Source organism: Melanostigma gelatinosum (assembly GCF_949748355.1).
Source record: "Melanostigma gelatinosum genome assembly, chromosome: 15".
NCBI lineage: Eukaryota > Metazoa > Chordata > Actinopteri > Perciformes > Zoarcidae > Melanostigma > Melanostigma gelatinosum.
In genome coordinates, this window is record NC_136648.1 from 14,876,818 (window position 1) to 14,897,932 (window position 21,115).

At 43.0% G+C, this 21,115-nt stretch overlaps 2 protein-coding genes across 2 annotated transcripts in view; both read left to right on the forward strand.

Annotated features, from left to right (window-relative positions):
- The window catches only part of LOC306789835 (mitochondrial ubiquitin ligase activator of nfkb 1-A-like), a gene marked incomplete at both ends in the record, with an annotated part of 83,961 nt that extends 75,002 nt beyond the window's left edge, over positions 1 to 8,959 (forward strand). Inside the window, 2 exons of the mRNA XM_079285902.1 lie at positions 8,206 to 8,437; positions 8,576 to 8,959. Coding sequence (XP_079142028.1) covers positions 8,206 to 8,437; positions 8,576 to 8,959 — 616 coding nt within the window. The remainder of the gene's footprint in view (positions 1 to 8,205; positions 8,438 to 8,575) is intronic.
- An 889-nt stretch (positions 8,960 to 9,848) lies between these two features.
- LOC306789836 (mitochondrial ubiquitin ligase activator of nfkb 1-A-like) lies at positions 9,849 to 16,210 on the forward strand (the record flags this gene model as incomplete). Its single annotated transcript, XM_079285903.1, has 6 exons — positions 9,849 to 9,965; positions 10,215 to 10,302; positions 10,394 to 10,514; positions 11,490 to 11,664; positions 13,263 to 13,387; positions 15,886 to 16,210. The coding sequence occupies 6 exons, from the start codon at positions 9,849 to 9,851 to the stop codon at positions 16,208 to 16,210; spliced, it is 951 nt and encodes a 316-aa protein (XP_079142029.1).
- Positions 16,211 to 21,115: the final 4,905 nt, after the last annotated feature.

Sequence of the window (21,115 nt, forward strand, 5' to 3'; positions counted from 1 at the left end):
CAACTTGAAGGTACTGAGTGTAGATACAAAACGCCGAGTTCAGGAGCCAAAAAGAGATAGAATTTAATAAGATATCCCACAGAGGGAAAACACAGGAACAGACGTGTCAAGAAAACATGAGGCTCGAACGAAGGGCAAGGTACAGACACGCCTTAAATACACTTGAGGCAATTACACAGGTGAACCCACTTAAGGTGAGCCAAGTCCAATCAGTCCACAAAACCTAATTAAGGCGCACTCTGCCACCATCTGCTGGATGTCCTGGGGTCCTACGGCGCAGTCCTGACAGTACCCCCCACCCGACGGCCACCTCCAGGTGGGCCAGGCTGGAGAGGGTGTGCACGGTGAAAGGCACGGATGAGACCTGTCAGGGATTTTTGACACAGTGTGACCTGTGTTTTGTCATGCAGCCTGATCAGTTCCCCTCAGAAAAAGCTAAGGTCGCTTTTATGATTTCGCTGCTAACCAGTAGAGCTCTAGTATGGGCTACTGCCCTATGGGAGGCAAATTCCCCACTTTGTGCTAATGCAGTAGAGTTCTCCAAGACACTACGCCAGGTTTTTAACCACCCAGTGAGTGGCAGAGAAGCAGCACGCCGCATCAGCTCGCTCCGCCAAGGAGCTAGACCTGTGTCTGAATATGCCATAGAATTCCGCACCTTGGCAGCTGAGTGCAAATGGAACAATGAAGCACTTTTGACCACTTTTTACAATGGCCTGTCTGAGGCGGTCAAAGATGATTTGGCTAGTCGGGAGTGGGGGGTCACTGTAGATGAGCTCATAACCACCTCTATCTGCCTCGATCAGCGCATACGCGAAAGGAGGCGTGAGCGCAGGCTTCCCAATTCGGCACCTCCCCAAGCGCATTCACCGCTGGGCGCGTCGGGCCCCACTGCTCAGCCCGCTCAAGCGGAGGCAATGGAGGTAGGCAGGTACCGCATTACACCTGCAGAACGAGAGCGACGCCGCAGAGAGAGATGCTGCCTTTACTGTGGAGGAGCTGGACATTACCGGGACCAATGTCCCCAGCGGCAGGGAAACGAGGATGCTCATTAGGAGGAGGGGACAGCGTAGTGAGCAATTTTGTCCAATCTCAGTACCCCAACCCAGTTAAGCGCCTCTGCCTGAGGGCTCGACTCACCTGGACCCCAGAGAACCCGGAGAACATCCCTATCACGGTGCTGATCGATTCAGGCTCAGAGGAAAACCTGATGGACTCTGCTCTGGCCACACGCCTCGGTCTACCTACCAAGGCCCTTCCCAATCCTGTGAGAATCCAGGCGCTCGACGGACGACCCCTAGGCTCCGGTAAAATTGACTTCATGACACACCCCTTACTACTGCAGATTGGGTCACATACAGAGACTGTTTCTTTGGCTTTAGTCCAATCCCAACATGATAGAGTAGTACTAGGGTTTCCCTGGCTTCAGAAACACAATCCCCAGTTCAACTGGTCCACTGGCGAATTGTTATCATGGAGCCCAGAGTGTATCTCAGCCAAACATGTTACACCTGTGATGAAGTGTTCTGTTGCCTGTTCATCCTCTGAGCTCTCTTCAGTCCCTGCAGAGTATCATGACCTAGCTGAAGTATTTAGTAAGACTAGAGCTACAGCACTTCCTCCTCACAGACCTTTTGACTGTGCCATTGACCTGTTGCCTAACACTATTCCCCCCCGGGGACGACTATACCCTCTCTCCAGCCCCGAGACTCAGGCCATGGAGGACTACATTAGCGAGTCTCTTAAGAACGGGCTTATTACACCTTCGACTTCACCAGTGTCAGCAGGATTCTTTTTTGTACCCAAGAAAGATGGTGGTCTACGACCATGCATAGATTACCGAGCACTGAACAACATCACAGTAAAGAACAAATATCCGTTGCCACTCATGTCTTCCGCTTTTGATCTTCTTGGAGGAGCTACAGTGTTCACTAAACTAGACCTGCGGAATGCTTACCATCTGGTCCGCATCAGAGAGGATGATGAGTGGAAGACTGCTTTTAGCACCCCCAGTGGACATTATGAATACCGGGTAATGCCATTTGGTCTGACCAATGCTCCTGCTGTGTTCCAAGCCTTTGTCAATGAAGTGCTCAGGGAGTTCCTCAACCGCAGTGTGTTCGTTTACCTCGATGATGTGCTAATTTTTTCCACGTCCCTCACAGAACATCGCCAGCACGTCCGGCAGGTCCTCCAGCGGTTGCTGGACAACCAGCTCTTCGTCAAACTGGAGAAGTGTGAGTTCCACGTTACCCGCACCTCCTTTTTGGGGTATGTCATCTCCCCCGATGGAGTAATCATGGATGGATCCAGGGTGCAGGCTGTACTGGACTGGCCGGTTCCCGCCACTCTCAAGCAGGTACAGCGTTTTGTGGGGTTTGCTAACTTTTATCGCCGTTTCATTCGAGGCTTCAGCTCCATAGTAGCACCTATCACAGCAGTGGCCCGGGGAGCCCCAACCAGACTCAGATGGACCCCGGAGGCGCAAGCGGGGTTCGAGCCTACTGTCACGTGCAACTTGAAGGTACTGAGTGTAGATACAAAACGCCGAGTTCAGGAGCCAAAAAGAGATAGAATTTAATAAGATATCCCACAGAGGGAAAACACAGGAACAGACGTGTCAAGAAAACATGAGGCTCGAACGAAGGGCAAGGTACAGACACGCCTTAAATACACTTGAGGCAATTACACAGGTGAACCCACTTAAGGTGAGCCAAGTCCAATCAGTCCACAAAACCTAATTAAGGCGCACTCTGCCACCATCTGCTGGATGTCCTGGGGTCCTACGGCGCAGTCCTGACAATGTTAACCTATGATAAACTGATGTACAACTTTTCCTATTTATGGACCATGTCGTCAGACATCGCTTCTATTCATTTTGAGTGACTGCTCTTTTTGTACTTTGTCCATTTATAAAAATTGTTTAAAATGTTTATACTTGATTTTCAAACTGCCTTTTTTGTACATTTAACTTTATAATCAAACAAGTGCAAGCTTTCCCCATGGTGTCTTGAAGACCATATTGTTGTAAAGTCTGCAATTGTGTGCTAGCTTTATGATAAGAAATATCAGCCTATATTGATGGTTACAAATTATTGTGTGGGTGTGCATGTGCAATCCCTTAAAATGATAATAATAATACATTAAAAAAATGCGTTAACGCACGATAAAATAATTGTCGGCGTTAATTAATGAATGCGTTAACGCGAAAATAACGCGTTAACTTGCCCAGCACTGATTATTTTGCACTTTCGTAAACTGGATATTTTGGAGCTCTCAGAAATATCTGAGCTTCTATGGTTATCCCATATAAGATGACTTGGCTTTGGACTCTTCTGTTTGGATCTGATAATAGTCAAATGATGCCACTTAGTTTCCTCCAATTGTTTGTATATTTATGTTACAATGAGGCAACCCCAAATTTCCAATGTATATTTTGTCTTTGTCATCGTATGTGTAGACTAAAAAGAACTCATGTTCCTCCCTCTACATGTCGCAGGACGGACAGTGAACGAGTCTTGCACCACAGAGTGAATGCAGCGCTGGCCATCGCCTCTGCTTTGGCAGGGGCAGCAGTACTCCTCTGGGTCGGCCGACGCTACTACCATCGTCTAAAAGTTGGCTGGGAGCAGGAGAGGAGGGAGTTAGAAAGACTGCAAAATGAAAATGCCTGTGTGATTTGCCTCAGTCAGCCACGTAACTGTGTTCTGTTGGACTGTGGGCATGTGTGCTGCTGCCGCAGCTGCTTCCAGGCTTTGCCACACCGCCGATGTCCCATATGTCGACAAAGAATCACACAAGTGGTGCCTATTTTCCATGCCTGAGGCACCCATGTGATCACATGGCCACCAGTAGCATTTGATTTGTTTAATTTAATTATTGGGAGAATGCAAAGACAGAACAGCAAAAGAGTGAATAATCTCACACGGGCCTTTGGAGAGAGTGAATGCTACTAAAATGCTGTAAATCTGGACCCAGCTCACATCTCGTGATGGGTACCGAAACCACATAAATGTGCACCGGTGCCAAATTATAAAAAAATGTAATATTGATCATCTCAGACGTTTTATCTGTACCTTTTAATGTCAGTGATCATCTGCTCTCTGTGTCGCTCCTCCACACACACTGAGCAAAGTCATCTTACAGCAGATGGTTGAAGATTACTGGAGTTAACGACAGTTACTGTAATGCAATAAAACCTTTGTGAGTAAAAAGCAAATACTTTATCAATACACCTGTTATTTTAATCTGCTCTGTCTCACAGCCTCGATGTTGAAGCACAGCATGCTAGGTCGGCTAATAACAAATTTGTTGAGGATTTAATGTTCTAACTGGAGCCACAATCCACCAGGAAACAAGGCTACAATCACTTGTGCTGATTATTTAACCAGGAAGTTATTTAAAGTTGATTGCTGATGATTGCCACGGTTCTAAACAAAGAAAGAAAGAGATTACAACATCTTGCTCAAATCATAAAGTAGGCCTTTAAATCATGCCACATTAAAGTAACATAAATATGGTCTATGAATATAATTATTACCTTAACTTAACTACTACTTCATCATATATTACAAAACAAATTAGATGAAAGATGATACGTTAATCATCTGAAATACGTATAAACCTAATAATAGAAACAACTGAAGTTAGCCCGCAATTAGCTTGTTGACAAAAACAAGTGGCCATACCATTATAATTCGGCCTTTTTTAATAAACTAATTACAACTACCAACAGTCATGTCTTCAATGACCTTAATGTATTGTCACATAATGTCAAATAACGACAAATAAAGGCTAAACTACCGCGGAATCCGCTCCGAAATGCTGGCAGCTGCCACAAGATGCTAGTGGCAGCTGCCACATACAGTGGCAATCACTTCCTGTTGCAAGCTCAGCTGCCACGGAAAGTCGTGGCAGCTGAGCTTGCAACAGGAAGTGCCTGTACTAGCTGCCGCTGCCACGATTTGAGCTTGCCCTTCCTCCCGTTTCGGACAAACTCCGCACAGTGTGTTGTTGTAGAGTGTGTTGTTCTTGTTGTTAATGTTGTTGCTGGATGTGCCTATTTTTAAAATGTCTTGTTGTGGCTGAATCTGCTATCTGCTGATCTTTTAATACACAAGTTGACCTACTATGCTACCATAGGCTGTAAAAAAACAAACAAAAAAAAATGTGACCCCCCCCAAAGCAACGTAAGGCCCCCCCGCAAATCAGTGCCTGGAGCCGGGCCTGCATACCGTAACACTTTGTCCACCACCCTCATCCGTCATTATACGTTACAGGGAAGACAAAATGTTCCCAAACTTGCGACTGAAATGACGCCGCGGCTTCTGACGTTCCTCCGCTCGCCATGACTTCACCGTTAAATGCTTCTAAGCTGCTCCGGTCACGTGAACACACTACTGCTTTATATCTGTTCACTGACACTCTGCACTGATATTCGGGGACTTGTTACTTGAAAAGGAACAGCAGCAGTAGAACTTTATTACACACTATGATGATTACGCTGTAAAAAAAGAAAAAAAATACTCGATTGATCCGCGGTTCACAAGTGATCCGAACCGTGAGGGTTGATCCGAACCGTGAGGGCTGATCCGAACCGTGAGGGCTGATCCGAACGGATCACGTATCGATCCGTGACACCACTAGTTTTAATCAATAAAAATACAATCTTTTATTTCCTTATCATTTGAATTGTAAATTGTTATGAAGAACAAAAAACATTACAAATTACTACAACAAAGTAAAGGATAGCATGTAACATTTCTGATGGTTTAAACTGACTTCAGAGCGGTTTAAATGATTTTTGGGGCGGTGGCAAAAAAACATAGTCTGGAGCCTCGTAGACCAGCTGCTATAATCAAACAAAGGGATCTGTATCTGCTGATTTGGATCTTCAATGATCGGCAAAAAAACGTAAACAAGGATCTCTAAAAGTTATATTTGCTTCTTTTTTTCTTTTGTGCTGATCCGATTTTTAGACTAGTTACTTAATAACTAGTGCTGGGCAAGTTAACGCGTTATTATCGCGTTAAAGCATTAATTAATTAACGCCGACAATTATATTATCGCGCGTTAACGCGGTTTTTTTTAAATTTATTATTAAGCAACATTTTTAACAAACGAACCAGGCAGCAAGCAGTGAACAGCTGTGTTCATGTGGTGTCACTTCCTTATTCCTTAAAATTATAATAATAATACATTAAAAAAATGCGTTAACGCACGATAAAATAATTGTCGGCGTTAATTACTGAATGCGTTAACGCGAAAATAACGCGTTAACTTGCCCAGCACTGATTATTTTGCACTTTCGTAAACTGGATATTTTGGAGCTCTCAGAAATATCTGAGCTTCTATGGTTATCCCATATAAGATGACTTGGCTTTGGACTCTTCTGTTTGGATCTGATAATAGTCAAATGATGCCACTTAGTTTCCTCCAATTGTTTGTATATTTATGTTACAATGAGGCAACCCCAAATTTCTAATGTATATTTTGTCTTTGTCATCGTATGTGTAGACTAAAAAGAACTCATGTTCCTCCCTCTACATGTCGCAGGACGGACAGTGAACGAGTCTTGCACCACAGAGTGAATGCAGCGCTGGCCATCGCCTCTGCTTTGGCAGGGGCAGCAGTACTCCTCTGGGTCGGCCGACGCTACTACGATCACCTAAAAGATGGCTGGGAGCAGGAGAGGAGGGAATTAGAAAGACTGCAAAATGAAAATGCCTGTGTGATTTGCCTCAGTCAGCCACGTAACTGTGTTCTGTTGGACTGTGGGCATGTGTGCTGCTGCCGCAGCTGCTTCCAGGCTTTGCAACAACGCCGATGTCCCATGTGTAGAGAAAGAATCACACAAGTGGTGCCTATTTTCCATGCCTGAGGCACCTGTGTGATCACACAGGTGAAAATATTCCTTTATGTTCATGTTTCCTTTATGAAACAAAGTAACTGATAGATATAGCTGATCTGTATTATAGCATCAGCAAATTAAGTCATGTTACTGTACTGCATTTGATTCACAACGTACAACACAAGAAGACTGAAGGTTTGACCATTTTCACAGTAGACGACGGTGAGACACATGGCTACCTCTACACTGCCCCTCGACCCTCCTAACCCAAAATCATTTAGATCCGAGATGTTTATTGAAGCCAATCTGTCATTGAAGCCTGTTCAGTGTGTCCGAGTTTGGTTGGTGCAGAATACAAGTACTGTATATCAATACATATATATCTACACCTTAATGTATAATAGTGAATGTATGATGAATTGAAAGCCAATGTATTTTCAAAGCTGCCCAAAAGGATTTTGCAGATGTCCGTCTTTGTGCGTGAAATGAAACTCCTTTATTTCCCCTCACCATTCCGTTTGCCATTTCATCCTCATGCATTTGAAAATCTAGCCTATTTTTTTATACAAGAGTTGAACTGAAACTGCCAAAAAAAAAAAAAAAGAATGTATGCAAAACATTCTGTAATACTTTCTGTTCAATTCACGGCCGGACAGCCATGTTAACCTATGATAAACTGATGTACAACTTTTCCTATTTATGGACCATGTCGTCAGACATCGCTTCTATTCATTTTGAGTGACTGCTCTTTTTGTACTTTGTCCATTTATAAAAATTGTTTAAAATGTTTATACTTGATTTTCAAACTGCCTTTTTTGTACATTTAACTTTATAATCAAACAAGTGCAAGCTTTCCCCATGGTGTCTTGAAGACCATATTGTTGTAAAGTCTGCAATTGTGTGCTAGCTTTATGATAAGAAATATCAGCCTATATTGATGGTTACAAATTATTGTGTGGGTGTGCATGTGCAATCCCTTAAAATGATAATAATAATACATTAAAAAAATGCGTTAACGCACGATAAAATAATTGTCGGCGTTAATTAATGAATGCGTTAACGCGAAAATAACGCGTTAACTTGCCCAGCACTGATTATTTTGCACTTTCGTAAACTGGATATTTTGGAGCTCTCAGAAATATCTGAGCTTCTATGGTTATCCCATATAAGATGACTTGGCTTTGGACTCTTCTGTTTGGATCTGATAATAGTCAAATGATGCCACTTAGTTTCCTCCAATTGTTTGTATATTTATGTTACAATGAGGCAACCCCAAATTTCCAATGTATATTTTGTCTTTGTCATCGTATGTGTAGACTAAAAAGAACTCATGTTCCTCCCTCTACATGTCGCAGGACGGACAGTGAACGAGTCTTGCACCACAGAGTGAATGCAGTGCCCTTTGTGTTAGTGGGATCAAATGAGACCACCGTCAGAGTCCTGTGCCCTCTGCAGGCCTCCGGACTCTACATGGAGACTACACACGAGAAGTTCCACCAAGTCAACTACGGCTTGGGTGACATCATAGGACAATACCTCAGCGGGGAGAAGCTTAAAGGGCAACTGGAGACCGAGGAAATGCTCAAAGTAAGTTGTTAGATGAGATACTAACGTTGTTAATATCTATAACTCGTATCTATAACTTTTTTTGCTAATCACAAGGGCAGATATGAATAAAAACGGATCTTAATGATACATTCCACGAATATTCCCCTCTTTTTCCAGGTGGGCACAACTCTTACCGCCGTGGGTGAGTTGATACTGGAAATGGACGGGACTCTGAATCTCCGACCCCCTTCAAATGGCTCACAGTACTTTTTGAGCAATACGGACTTTGACACCCTGGTGGGAGAGCAAGTGAGCACGGCTCTGCGGTGGAAGGCGCTGGCCATCGCCTCTGCTTTGGCAGGGGCAGCATTACTCCTCTGGGTCGGCCGACGCTACTACTATCACCTAAAAGTTGGCTGGGAGAGGGAGCAGGAGAGGAGGGAATTTGAGAGACTGCAAAATGAAGGCCCGAGAGCACGTGCTTCAGGACCGGGCCCTGAGACTCCTCAAGATGGGGAAGAGGAACACATAGAAAATGCCTGTGTGAATACAGTGCAATAGATTAAAAAACATTTAGACAATAAATATAACGTTATATAATAAGAGAAAAAAAAAAAAGCTATCAATCTGTATTCAGCAGCAGTTGGACATGGGGAGTCTTAAAAGAGAGGAGGGAGAGATTTTAGAGAGTTCAGCTTCCTAACAGCCTGGTGGACGAAGCTGTTTGAGAGTCTGGTGGTGCGAGCACGGAGGCTCCGGTATCTTCTCCCAGAGGGCAGGAGGCTGAAGAGACTGTGTGAGGGGTGGCTGGAGTCGCGCACAATCATGGTCACTTTGCGGATGAGGCGAGTGTCATATATGTCCTGCAGGGAGGTTTTAATGGCACTTTTAACAAAGGCAGTATCGTTGACTTTACGTTGGGACTGCTGCAAATACCAAGCTAGTTAGCGTAACATAGGTACATTTAATTGCAAAACATGTGGTTGCTATTCCTTGTCAACTGACATATTTTGAATGTCAACACCAAGAAGCTACACCACACTAAACAGCTGACAAATTCATTAATGCAAGGGGTAAATTCAAATTCCATGATACCCAAGTGTAAAGTTTGACATGTATAATTTTCCTTTATTTATTTCTAGCTCTGTTTGCAACTTTGCAATAATTATTGAAGTGTCTGATTCCATTGCTCATCACTTTCCATCAGTAGGACTTGATGCTGTCTGCATGTTCCTCACATGACAGCTTACATGTGCTACATTTGGGGTTGATGATGACCAACTTAGAGCACTATGAGGTGCTTTATAGACTTATACACTGCATTGAGTCCCTTTTAAAAATGCGCAGCAACATGCACCTTTTTGTCATCATTGATAGGACATAAAGCCATCTTTTTTTTTTTTTTTTTTTACCTTTGTACAGGTTGGCAGCGACAGGAGGTTCAGAGGGAATGGATGGATTTCCTATGGAGGTTACAGAGACAGTGTGTCTTGGGGCCAGCCTTGCCCTCTCAGGCATCTGTTACTATCTCTATAGGAAGAGCCGGACGACACTAGATAAACTTGACGTAAGTTGTTTTTCATGTGTAATCAATATGATCTTACATGCGTTTTTATTGTTTTATTTTGAAAGTTTAAGTTTGTGTTTTCATGTTGTTCAAGCCATCGGGAGGAATGGGATTAGTTGTGAAACCATGTAAACAATCTTTAGCTTTCACACACTGCTTGAAATCCTCTTTCTGTCACTACAGTATGTGCACTACATATACAGTTTGTGTACTACATATACAGTGTGTACATGTGCGTTATGTTCTCAGGATGCTCCACACTTCACCATAGATGGAAAACTCAAAGACATCTTGAAAGTTACTCCAGGAGCGTGTCTGCAGTATGCTGTCATTGAAGGTAAACAGGGTGTCACAGATTTATTTACATTGAAAAATGTGTATGGTGTCCTTGTCTCTTATTATCTATCATGTGTATATGCATACTGTAGGTGCTGTGCAACCAGCAGGTGAGCCTCTGACAAGCCACTTCCAAAAAGAATTTGTCGGAGTGTTGCAGAAATTCCTGTTGAGAGAACACAGGCTGGTGTGGAACAGCCTATCACGCACTTGGTGAGAAATCTATCAAGACAAAAATACCAAGCATTGTTATGATAGCATACGTGATACTTCCTCTTTACCTTTACGTGACAGTGGACAGTTTAACGTTAACTATCACAGTGTGAAATAAAGTTGAATTGACGATCGTCCGCTGCCAATAATCTGTAAAATATGCGATCAGGACATCGTCATTCATGCTTTTCTAGTCCCAGATCTTTGATAATGTTACATAGTAAACAACTAATCTGTGTTTAAATTCACAAGATGAGAACAAAGGTTCCGGTCAGTTAGATTATGATGCGTTCAGGCGCTGTTCAGTGAAAATTTGTGTTGGACGAAGGTAAATTATAACGTCATCATGATGTATTCACATGTCATCTCGTAAAATGTAGTGTTGCTGAGAAACTTGAAGAAATCCAGTTGTTTGAAGGAGACGTTTTCACAACAATATCAATAGATATTAAAGATGAATTATGAGCTGTTTAACTTCCTAACACTAGCTCTAAGCAGCTTATACATCATTAAAACTACGAATGACAGAATTAGTTTTAATCAATAAAAATACAATCTTTTATTTCTCTTGTCTTTTAATAAAAATAAAAAAAATTAGAATAATAATACATTTTTAAAATGCGTTAACGCACGATAAAATAATTGTCGGCGTTAATTAATGAATGCGTTAACGCGAAAATAACGCATTAACTTGCCAGCATTAATTATTTTGCCTTTTTTGGCACTTTCGTAAACTGGATATTTTGGAGCTCTCAGAAATATCTGAGCTTCTATGGTTATCCCATATAAGATGACTTGGCTTTGGACTCTTCTGTTTGGATCTGATAATAGTCAAATGATGCCACTTAGTTTCCTCCAATTGTTTGTATATTTATGTTACAATGAGGCAACCCCAAATTTCTAATGTATATTTTGTCTTTGTCATCGTATGTGTAGACTAAAAAGAACTCATGTTCCTCCCTCTACATGTCGCAGGACGGACAGTGAACGAGTCTTGCACCACAGAGTGAATGCAGCGCTGGCCATCGCCTCTGCTTTGGCAGGGGCAGCAGTACTCCTCTGGGTCGGCCGACGCTACTACGATCACCTAAAAGATGGCTGGGAGCAGGAGAGGAGGGAATTAGAAAGACTGCAAAATGAAAATGCCTGTGTGATTTGCCTCAGTCAGCCACGTAACTGTGTTCTGTTGGACTGTGGGCATGTGTGCTGCTGCCGCAGCTGCTTCCAGGCTTTGCAACAACGCCGATGTCCCATGTGTAGAGAAAGAATCACACAAGTGGTGCCTATTTTCCATGCCTGAGGCACCTGTGTGATCACACAGGTGAAAATATTCCTTTATGTTCATGTTTCCTTTATGAAACAAAGTAACTGATAGATATAGCTGATCTGTATTATACCATCAGCAAATTAAGTCATGTTACTGTACTGCATTTGATTCACAACGTACAACACAAGAAGACTGAAGGTTTGACCATTTTCACAGTAGACGACGGTGAGACACATGGCTACCTCTACACTGCCCCTCGACCCTCCTAACCCAAAATCATTTAGATCCGAGATGTTTATTGAAGCCAATCTGTCATTGAAGCCTGTTCAGTGTGTCCGAGTTTGGTTGGTGCAGAATACAAGTACTGTATATCAATACATATATATCTACACCTTAATGTATAATAGTGAATGTATGATGAATTGAAAGCCAATGTATTTTCAAAGCTGCCCAAAAGGATTTTGCAGATGTCCGTCTTTGTGCGTGAAATGAAACTCCTTTATTTCCCCTCACCATTCCATTTGCAATTTCATCCTCATGCATTTGAAAATCTAGCCTATTTTTTTATACAAGAGTTGAACTGAAACTGCCAAAAAAAAAAAAAAAGAATGTATGCAAAACATTCTGTAATACTTTCTGTTCAATTCACGGCCGGACAGCCATGTTTGTCACGTGCAACTTGAAGGTACTGAGTGTAGATACAAAACGCCGAGTTCAGGAGCCAAAAAGAGATAGAATTTAATAAGATATCCCACAGAGGGAAAACACAGGAACAGACGTGTCAAGAAAACATGAGGCTCGAACGAAGGGCAAGGTACAGACACGCCTTAAATACACTTGAGGCAATTACACAGGTGAACCCACTTAAGGTGAGCCAAGTCCAATCAGTCCACAAAACCTAATTAAGGCGCACTCTGCCACCATCTGCTGGATGTCCTGGGGTCCTACGGCGCAGTCCTGACAGTACCCCCCACCCGACGGCCACCTCCAGGTGGGCCAGGCTGGAGAGGGTGTGCACGGTGAAAGGCACGGATGAGACCTGTCAGGGATTTTTGACACAGTGTGACCTGTGTTTTGTCATGCAGCCTGATCAGTTCCCCTCAGAAAAAGCTAAGGTCGCTTTTATGATTTCGCTGCTAACCAGTAGAGCTCTAGTATGGGCTACTGCCCTATGGGAGGCAAATTCCCCACTTTGTGCTAATGCAGTAGAGTTCTCCAAGACACTACGCCAGGTTTTTAACCACCCAGTGAGTGGCAGAGAAGCAGCACGCCGCATCAGCTCGCTCCGCCAAGGAGCTAGACCTGTGTCTGAATATGCCATAGAATTCCGCACCTTGGCAGCTGAGTGCAAATGGAACAATGAAGCACTTTTGACCACTTTTTACAATGGCCTGTCTGAGGCGGTCAAAGATGATTTGGCTAGTCGGGAGTGGGGGGTCACTGTAGATGAGCTCATAACCACCTCTATCTGCCTCGATCAGCGCATACGCGAAAGGAGGCGTGAGCGCAGGCTTCCCAATTCGGCACCTCCCCAAGCGCATTCACCGCTGGGCGCGTCGGGCCCCACTGCTCAGCCCGCTCAAGCGGAGGCAATGGAGGTAGGCAGGTACCGCATTACACCTGCAGAACGAGAGCGACGCCGCAGAGAGAGATGCTGCCTTTACTGTGGAGGAGCTGGACATTACCGGGACCAATGTCCCCAGCGGCAGGGAAACGAGGATGCTCATTAGGAGGAGGGGACAGCGTAGTGAGCAATTTTGTCCAATCTCAGTACCCCAACCCAGTTAAGCGCCTCTGCCTGAGGGCTCGACTCACCTGGACCCCAGAGAACCCGGAGAACATCCCTATCACGGTGCTGATCGATTCAGGCTCAGAGGAAAACCTGATGGACTCTGCTCTGGCCACACGCCTCGGTCTACCTACCAAGGCCCTTCCCAATCCTGTGAGAATCCAGGCGCTCGACGGACGACCCCTAGGCTCCGGTAAAATTGACTTCATGACACACCCCTTACTACTGCAGATTGGGTCACATACAGAGACTGTTTCTTTGGCTTTAGTCCAATCCCAACATGATAGAGTAGTACTAGGGTTTCCCTGGCTTCAGAAACACAATCCCCAGTTCAACTGGTCCACTGGCGAATTGTTATCATGGAGCCCAGAGTGTATCTCAGCCAAACATGTTACACCTGTGATGAAGTGTTCTGTTGCCTGTTCATCCTCTGAGCTCTCTTCAGTCCCTGCAGAGTATCATGACCTAGCTGAAGTATTTAGTAAGACTAGAGCTACAGCACTTCCTCCTCACAGACCTTTTGACTGTGCCATTGACCTGTTGCCTAACACTATTCCCCCCCGGGGACGACTATACCCTCTCTCCAGCCCCGAGACTCAGGCCATGGAGGACTACATTAGCGAGTCTCTTAAGAACGGGCTTATTACACCTTCGACTTCACCAGTGTCAGCAGGATTCTTTTTTGTACCCAAGAAAGATGGTGGTCTACGACCATGCATAGATTACCGAGCACTGAACAACATCACAGTAAAGAACAAATATCCGTTGCCACTCATGTCTTCCGCTTTTGATCTTCTTGGAGGAGCTACAGTGTTCACTAAACTAGACCTGCGGAATGCTTACCATCTGGTCCGCATCAGAGAGGATGATGAGTGGAAGACTGCTTTTAGCACCCCCAGTGGACATTATGAATACCGGGTAATGCCATTTGGTCTGACCAATGCTCCTGCTGTGTTCCAAGCCTTTGTCAATGAAGTGCTCAGGGAGTTCCTCAACCGCAGTGTGTCCTCCAGCGGTTGCTGGACAACCAGCTCTTCGTCAAACTGGAGAAGTGTGAGTTCCACGTTACCCGCACCTCCTTTTTGGGGTATGTCATCTCCCCCGATGGAGTAATCATGGATGGATCCAGGGTGCAGGCTGTACTGGACTGGCCGGTTCCCGCCACTCTCAAGCAGGTACAGCGTTTTGTGGGGTTTGCTAACTTTTATCGCCGTTTCATTCGAGGCTTCAGCTCCATAGTAGCACCTATCACAGCAGTGGCCCGGGGAGCCCCAACCAGACTCAGATGGACCCCGGAGGCGCAAGCGGGGTTCGAGCCTACTGTCACGTGCAACTTGAAGGTACTGAGTGTAGATACAAAACGCCGAGTTCAGGAGCCAAAAAGAGATAGAATTTAATAAGATATCCCACAGAGGGAAAACACAGGAACAGACGTGTCAAGAAAACATGAGGCTCGAACGAAGGGCAAGGTACAGACACGCCTTAAATACACTTGAGGCAATTACACAGGTGAACCCACTTAAGGTGAGCCAAGTCCAATCAGTCCACAAAACCTAATTAAGGCGCACTCTGCCACCATCTGCTGGATGTCCTGGGGTCCTACGGCGCAGTCCTGACAATGTTAACCTATGATAAACTGATGTACAACTTTTCCTATTTATGGACCATGTCGTCAGACATCGCTTCTATTCATTTTGAGTGACTGCTCTTTTTGTACTTTGTCCATTTATAAAAATTGTTTAAAATGTTTATACTTGATTTTCAAACTGCCTTTTTTGTACATTTAACTTTATAATCAAACAAGTGCAAGCTTTCCCCATGGTGTCTTGAAGACCATATTGTTGTAAAGTCTGCAATTGTGTGCTAGCTTTATGATAAGAAATATCAGCCTATATTGATGGTTACAAATTATTGTGTGGGTGTGCATGTGCAATCCCTTAAAATGATAATAATAATACATTAAAAAAATGCGTTAACGCACGATAAAATAATTGTCGGCGTTAATTAATGAATGCGTTAACGCGAAAATAACGCGTTAACTTGCCCAGCACTGATTATTTTGCACTTTCGTAAACTGGATATTTTGGAGCTCTCAGAAATATCTGAGCTTCTATGGTTATCCCATATAAGATGACTTGGCTTTGGACTCTTCTGTTTGGATCTGATAATAGTCAAATGATGCCACTTAGTTTCCTCCAATTGTTTGTATATTTATGTTACAATGAGGCAACCCCAAATTTCCAATGTATATTTTGTCTTTGTCATCGTATGTGTAGACTAAAAAGAACTCATGTTCCTCCCTCTACATGTCGCAGGACGGACAGTGAACGAGTCTTGCACCACAGAGTGAATGCAGCGCTGGCCATCGCCTCTGCTTTGGCAGGGGCAGCAGTACTCCTCTGGGTCGGCCGACGCTACTACCATCGTCTAAAAGTTGGCTGGGAGCAGGAGAGGAGGGAGTTAGAAAGACTGCAAAATGAAAATGCCTGTGTGATTTGCCTCAGTCAGCCACGTAACTGTGTTCTGTTGGACTGTGGGCATGTGTGCTGCTGCCGCAGCTGCTTCCAGGCTTTGCCACACCGCCGATGTCCCATATGTCGACAAAGAATCACACAAGTGGTGCCTATTTTCCATGCCTGAGGCACCCATGTGATCACATGGCCACCAGTAGCATTTGATTTGTTTAATTTAATTATTGGGAGAATGCAAAGACAGAACAGCAAAAGAGTGAATAATCTCACACGGGCCTTTGGAGAGAGTGAATGCTACTAAAATGCTGTAAATCTGGACCCAGCTCACATCTCGTGATGGGTACCGAAACCACATAAATGTGCACCGGTGCCAAATTATAAAAAAATGTAATATTGATCATCTCAGACGTTTTATCTGTACCTTTTAATGTCAGTGATCATCTGCTCTCTGTGTCGCTCCTCCACACACACTGAGCAAAGTCATCTTACAGCAGATGGTTGAAGATTACTGGAGTTAACGACAGTTACTGTAATGCAATAAAACCTTTGTGAGTAAAAAGCAAATACTTTATCAATACACCTGTTATTTTAATCTGCTCTGTCTCACAGCCTCGATGTTGAAGCACAGCATGCTAGGTCGGCTAATAACAAATTTGTTGAGGATTTAATGTTCTAACTGGAGCCACAATCCACCAGGAAACAAGGCTACAATCACTTGTGCTGATTATTTAACCAGGAAGTTATTTAAAGTTGATTGCTGATGATTGCCACGGTTCTAAACAAAGAAAGAAAGAGATTACAACATCTTGCTCAAATCATAAAGTAGGCCTTTAAATCATGCCACATTAAAGTAACATAAATATGGTCTATGAATATAATTATTACCTTAACTTAACTACTACTTCATCATATATTACAAAACAAATTAGATGAAAGATGATACGTTAATCATCTGAAATACGTATAAACCTAATAATAGAAACAACTGAAGTTAGCCCGCAATTAGCTTGTTGACAAAAACGAGTGGCCATACCATTATAATTCGGCCTTTTTTAATAAACTAATTACAACTACCAACAGTCATGTCTTCAATGACCTTAATGTATTGTCACATAATGTCAAATAACGACAAATAAAGGCTAAACTACCGCGGAATCCGCTCCGAAATGCTGGCAGCTGCCACAAGATGCTAGTGGCAGCTGCCACATACAGTGGCAATCACTTCCTGTTGCAAGCTCAGCTGCCACGGAAAGTCGTGGCAGCTGAGCTTGCAACAGGAAGTGCCTGTACTAGCTGCCGCTGCCACGATTTGAGCTTGCCCTTTCTCCCGTTTCGGACAAACTCCGCACAGTGTGTTGTTGTAGAGTGTGTTGTTCTTGTTGTTAATGTTGTTGCTGGATGTGCCTATTTTTAAAATGTCTTGTTGTGGCTGAATCTGCTATCTGCTGATCTTTTAATACACAAGTTGACCTACTATGCTACCATAGGCTGTAAAAAAACAAACAAAAAAAAATGTGACCCCCCCCAAAGCAACGTAAGGCCCCCCCGCAAATCAGTGCCTGGAGCCGGGCCTGCATACCGTAACGCTTTGTCCACCACCCTCATCCGTCATTATACGTTACAGGGAAGACAAAATGTTCCCAAACTTGCGACTGAAATGACGCCGCGGCTTCTGACGTTCCTCCGCTCGCCATGACTTCACCGTTAAATGCTTCTAAGCTGCTCCGGTCACGTGAACACACTACTGCTTTATATCTGTTCACTGACACTCTGCACTGATATTCGGGGACTTGTTACTTGAAAAGGAACAGCAGCAGTAGAACTTTATTACACACTATGATGATTACGCTGTAAAAAAAGAAAAAAAATACTCGATTGATCCGCGGTTCACAAGTGATCCGAACCGTGAGGGTTGATCCGAACCGTGAGGGCTGATCCGAACCGTGAGGGCTGATCCGAACCGTGAGGGCTGATCCGAACGGATCACGTATCGATCCGTGACACCACTAGTTTTAATCAATAAAAATACAATCTTTTATTTCCTTATCATTTGAATTGTAAATTGTTATGAAGAACAAAAAACATTACAAATTACTACAACAAAGTAAAGGATAGCATGGAACATTTCTGATGGTTTAAACTGACTTCAGAGCGGTTTAAATGATTTTTGGGGCGGTGGCAAAAAAACATAGTCTGGAGCCTCGTAGACCAGCTGCTATAATCAAACAAAGGGATCTGTATCTGCTGATTTGGATCTTCAATGATCGGCAAAAAAACGTAAACAAGGATCTCTAAAAGTTATATTTGCTTCTTTTTTTCTTTTGTGCTGATCCGATTTTTAGACTAGTTACTTAATAACTAGTGCAGGGCAAGTTAACGCGTTATTATCGCGTTAAAGCATTAATTAATTAACGCCGACAATTATATTATCGCGCGTTAACGCGTTTTTTATTTATTTATTATTAAGCAACATTTTTAACAAACGAACCAGGCAGCAAGCAGTGAACAGCTGTGTTCATGTGGTGTCACTTCCTTATTCCTTAAAATTATAATAATAATACATTAAAAAAATGCGTTAACGCACGATAAAATAATTGTCGGCGTTAATTAATGAATGCGTTAACGCGAAAATAACGCGTTAACTTGCCCAGCACTGATTATTTTGCACTTTCGTAAACTGGATATTTTGGAGCTCTCAGAAATATCTGAGCTTCTATGGTTATCCCATATAAGATGACTTGGCTTTGGACTCTTCTGTTTGGATCTGATAATAGTCAAATGATGCCACTTAGTTTCCTCCAATTGTTTGTATATTTATGTTACAATGAGGCAACCCCAAATTTCTAATGTATATTTTGTCTTTGTCATCGTATGTGTAGACTAAAAAGAACTCATGTTCCTCCCTCTACATGTCGCAGGACGGACAGTGAACGAGTCTTGCACCACAGAGTGAATGCAGCGCTGGCCATCGCCTCTGCTTTGGCAGGGGCAGCAGTACTCCTCTGGGTCGGCCGACGCTACTACGATCACCTAAAAGATGGCTGGGAGCAGGAGAGGAGGGAATTAGAAAGACTGCAAAATGAAAATGCCTGTGTGATTTGCCTCAGTCAGCCACGTAACTGTGTTCTGTTGGACTGTGGGCATGTGTGCTGCTGCCGCAGCTGCTTCCAGGCTTTGCAACAACGCCGATGTCCCATGTGTAGAGAAAGAATCACACAAGTGGTGCCTATTTTCCATGCCTGAGGCACCTGTGTGATCACACAGGTGAAAATATTCCTTTATGTTCATGTTTCCTTTATGAAACAAAGTAACTGATAGATATAGCTGATCTGTATTATAGCATCAGCAAATTAAGTCATGTTACTGTACTGCATTTGATTCACAACGTACAACACAAGAAGACTGAAGGTTTGACCATTTTCACAGTAGACGACGGTGAGACACATGGCTACCTCTACACTGCCCCTCGACCCTCCTAACCCAAAATCATTTAGATCCGAGATGTTTATTGAAGCCAATCTGTCATTGAAGCCTGTTCAGTGTGTCCGAGTTTGGTTGGTGCAGAATACAAGTACTGTATATCAATACATATATATCTACACCTTAATGTATAATAGTGAATGTATGATGAATTGAAAGCCAATGTATTTTCAAAGCTGCCCAAAAGGATTTTGCAGATGTCCGTCTTTGTGCGTGAAATGAAACTCCTTTATTTCCCCTCACCATTCCATTTGCAATTTCATCCTCATGCATTTGAAAATCTAGCCTATTTTTTTATACAAGAGTTGAACTGAAACTGCCAAAAAAAAAAAAAAAGAATGTATGCAAAACATTCTGTAATACTTTCTGTTCAATTCACGGCCGGACAGCCATGTTAACCTATGATAAACTGATGTACAACTTTTCCTATTTATGGACCATGTCGTCAGACATCGCTTCTATTCATTTTGAGTGACTGCTCTTTTTGTACTTTGTCCATTTATAAAAATTGTTTAAAATGTTTATACTTGATTTTCAAACTGCCTTTTTTGTACATTTAACTTTATAATCAAACAAGTGCAAGCTTTCCCCATGGTGTCTTGAAGACCATATTGTTGTAAAGTCTGCAATTGTGTGCTAGCTTTATGATAAGAAATATCAGCCTATATTGATGGTTACAAATTATTGTGTGGGTGTGCATGTGCAATCTTTTCTTTTTTTTTTAAAACCTAAATAAATTTGATATTTTGTAATGTTTGCATGGGTGATTCAACTTGACAAATTGACAAATTGACATAACACAAACAAATCTTTATTAGAACCATTTATTACAGCCATAATAGTTCCTAGACGTTAACCCATAAGAACCTTATTACTAACACAAATGTGATATTTTAGCATGCTTGCACTCCCAACTGTGGAGGACAGCCATTAACACAGATGATCCACAAATCACCAGGAAACACTCGGCGAAATACAGGTAAAAAAAAAATTATATTTTAATTACTCAAAAGACAACAGCAACTTGTAATTAAGTTATAAGTGAATACAACAAGGACATTGTAGAAATGAAAATGAAACATTTCCCACTTCAGGACCAGCGTGGATAACTCGGAACAAGTCAATTGTGACATTACTCTGAACATTCATCTACTTTAGTGCATTTTTAACAGCAGACAGGGTGCATTGTTTTACCATATATGCAACAGTAGTTTTTGGTCCCTGATTTGAGTCTGTAGTCAGACCTCTCAAACTGCATAACTCAATACACAAAGGCTATACAACTAAAAATACAACTTACCTTTGGCAAAACTTAACTTAAGAGAACTTTCTTCAATAAAGTTTACATATACAGTTTTTAACATGGCAACTCAAGAGTCAGAGTCAAACAAACCGCTCGTCATCCTACAGGTAGAAGAGGAGGTCATCCAGTTTCATGCTGGGCTCCCTGTGGATGCTTTGACCCACAAGAAAAGCCAGCTTGTGGGCATACTGGCAGGGAGCGGGCACTCTGATGATCCCCTGAAGCACAGAAAAATAAACCACAATTTTGATTCCCAAAAACACTGACCTTTGCTCATGCTATTAACGATGA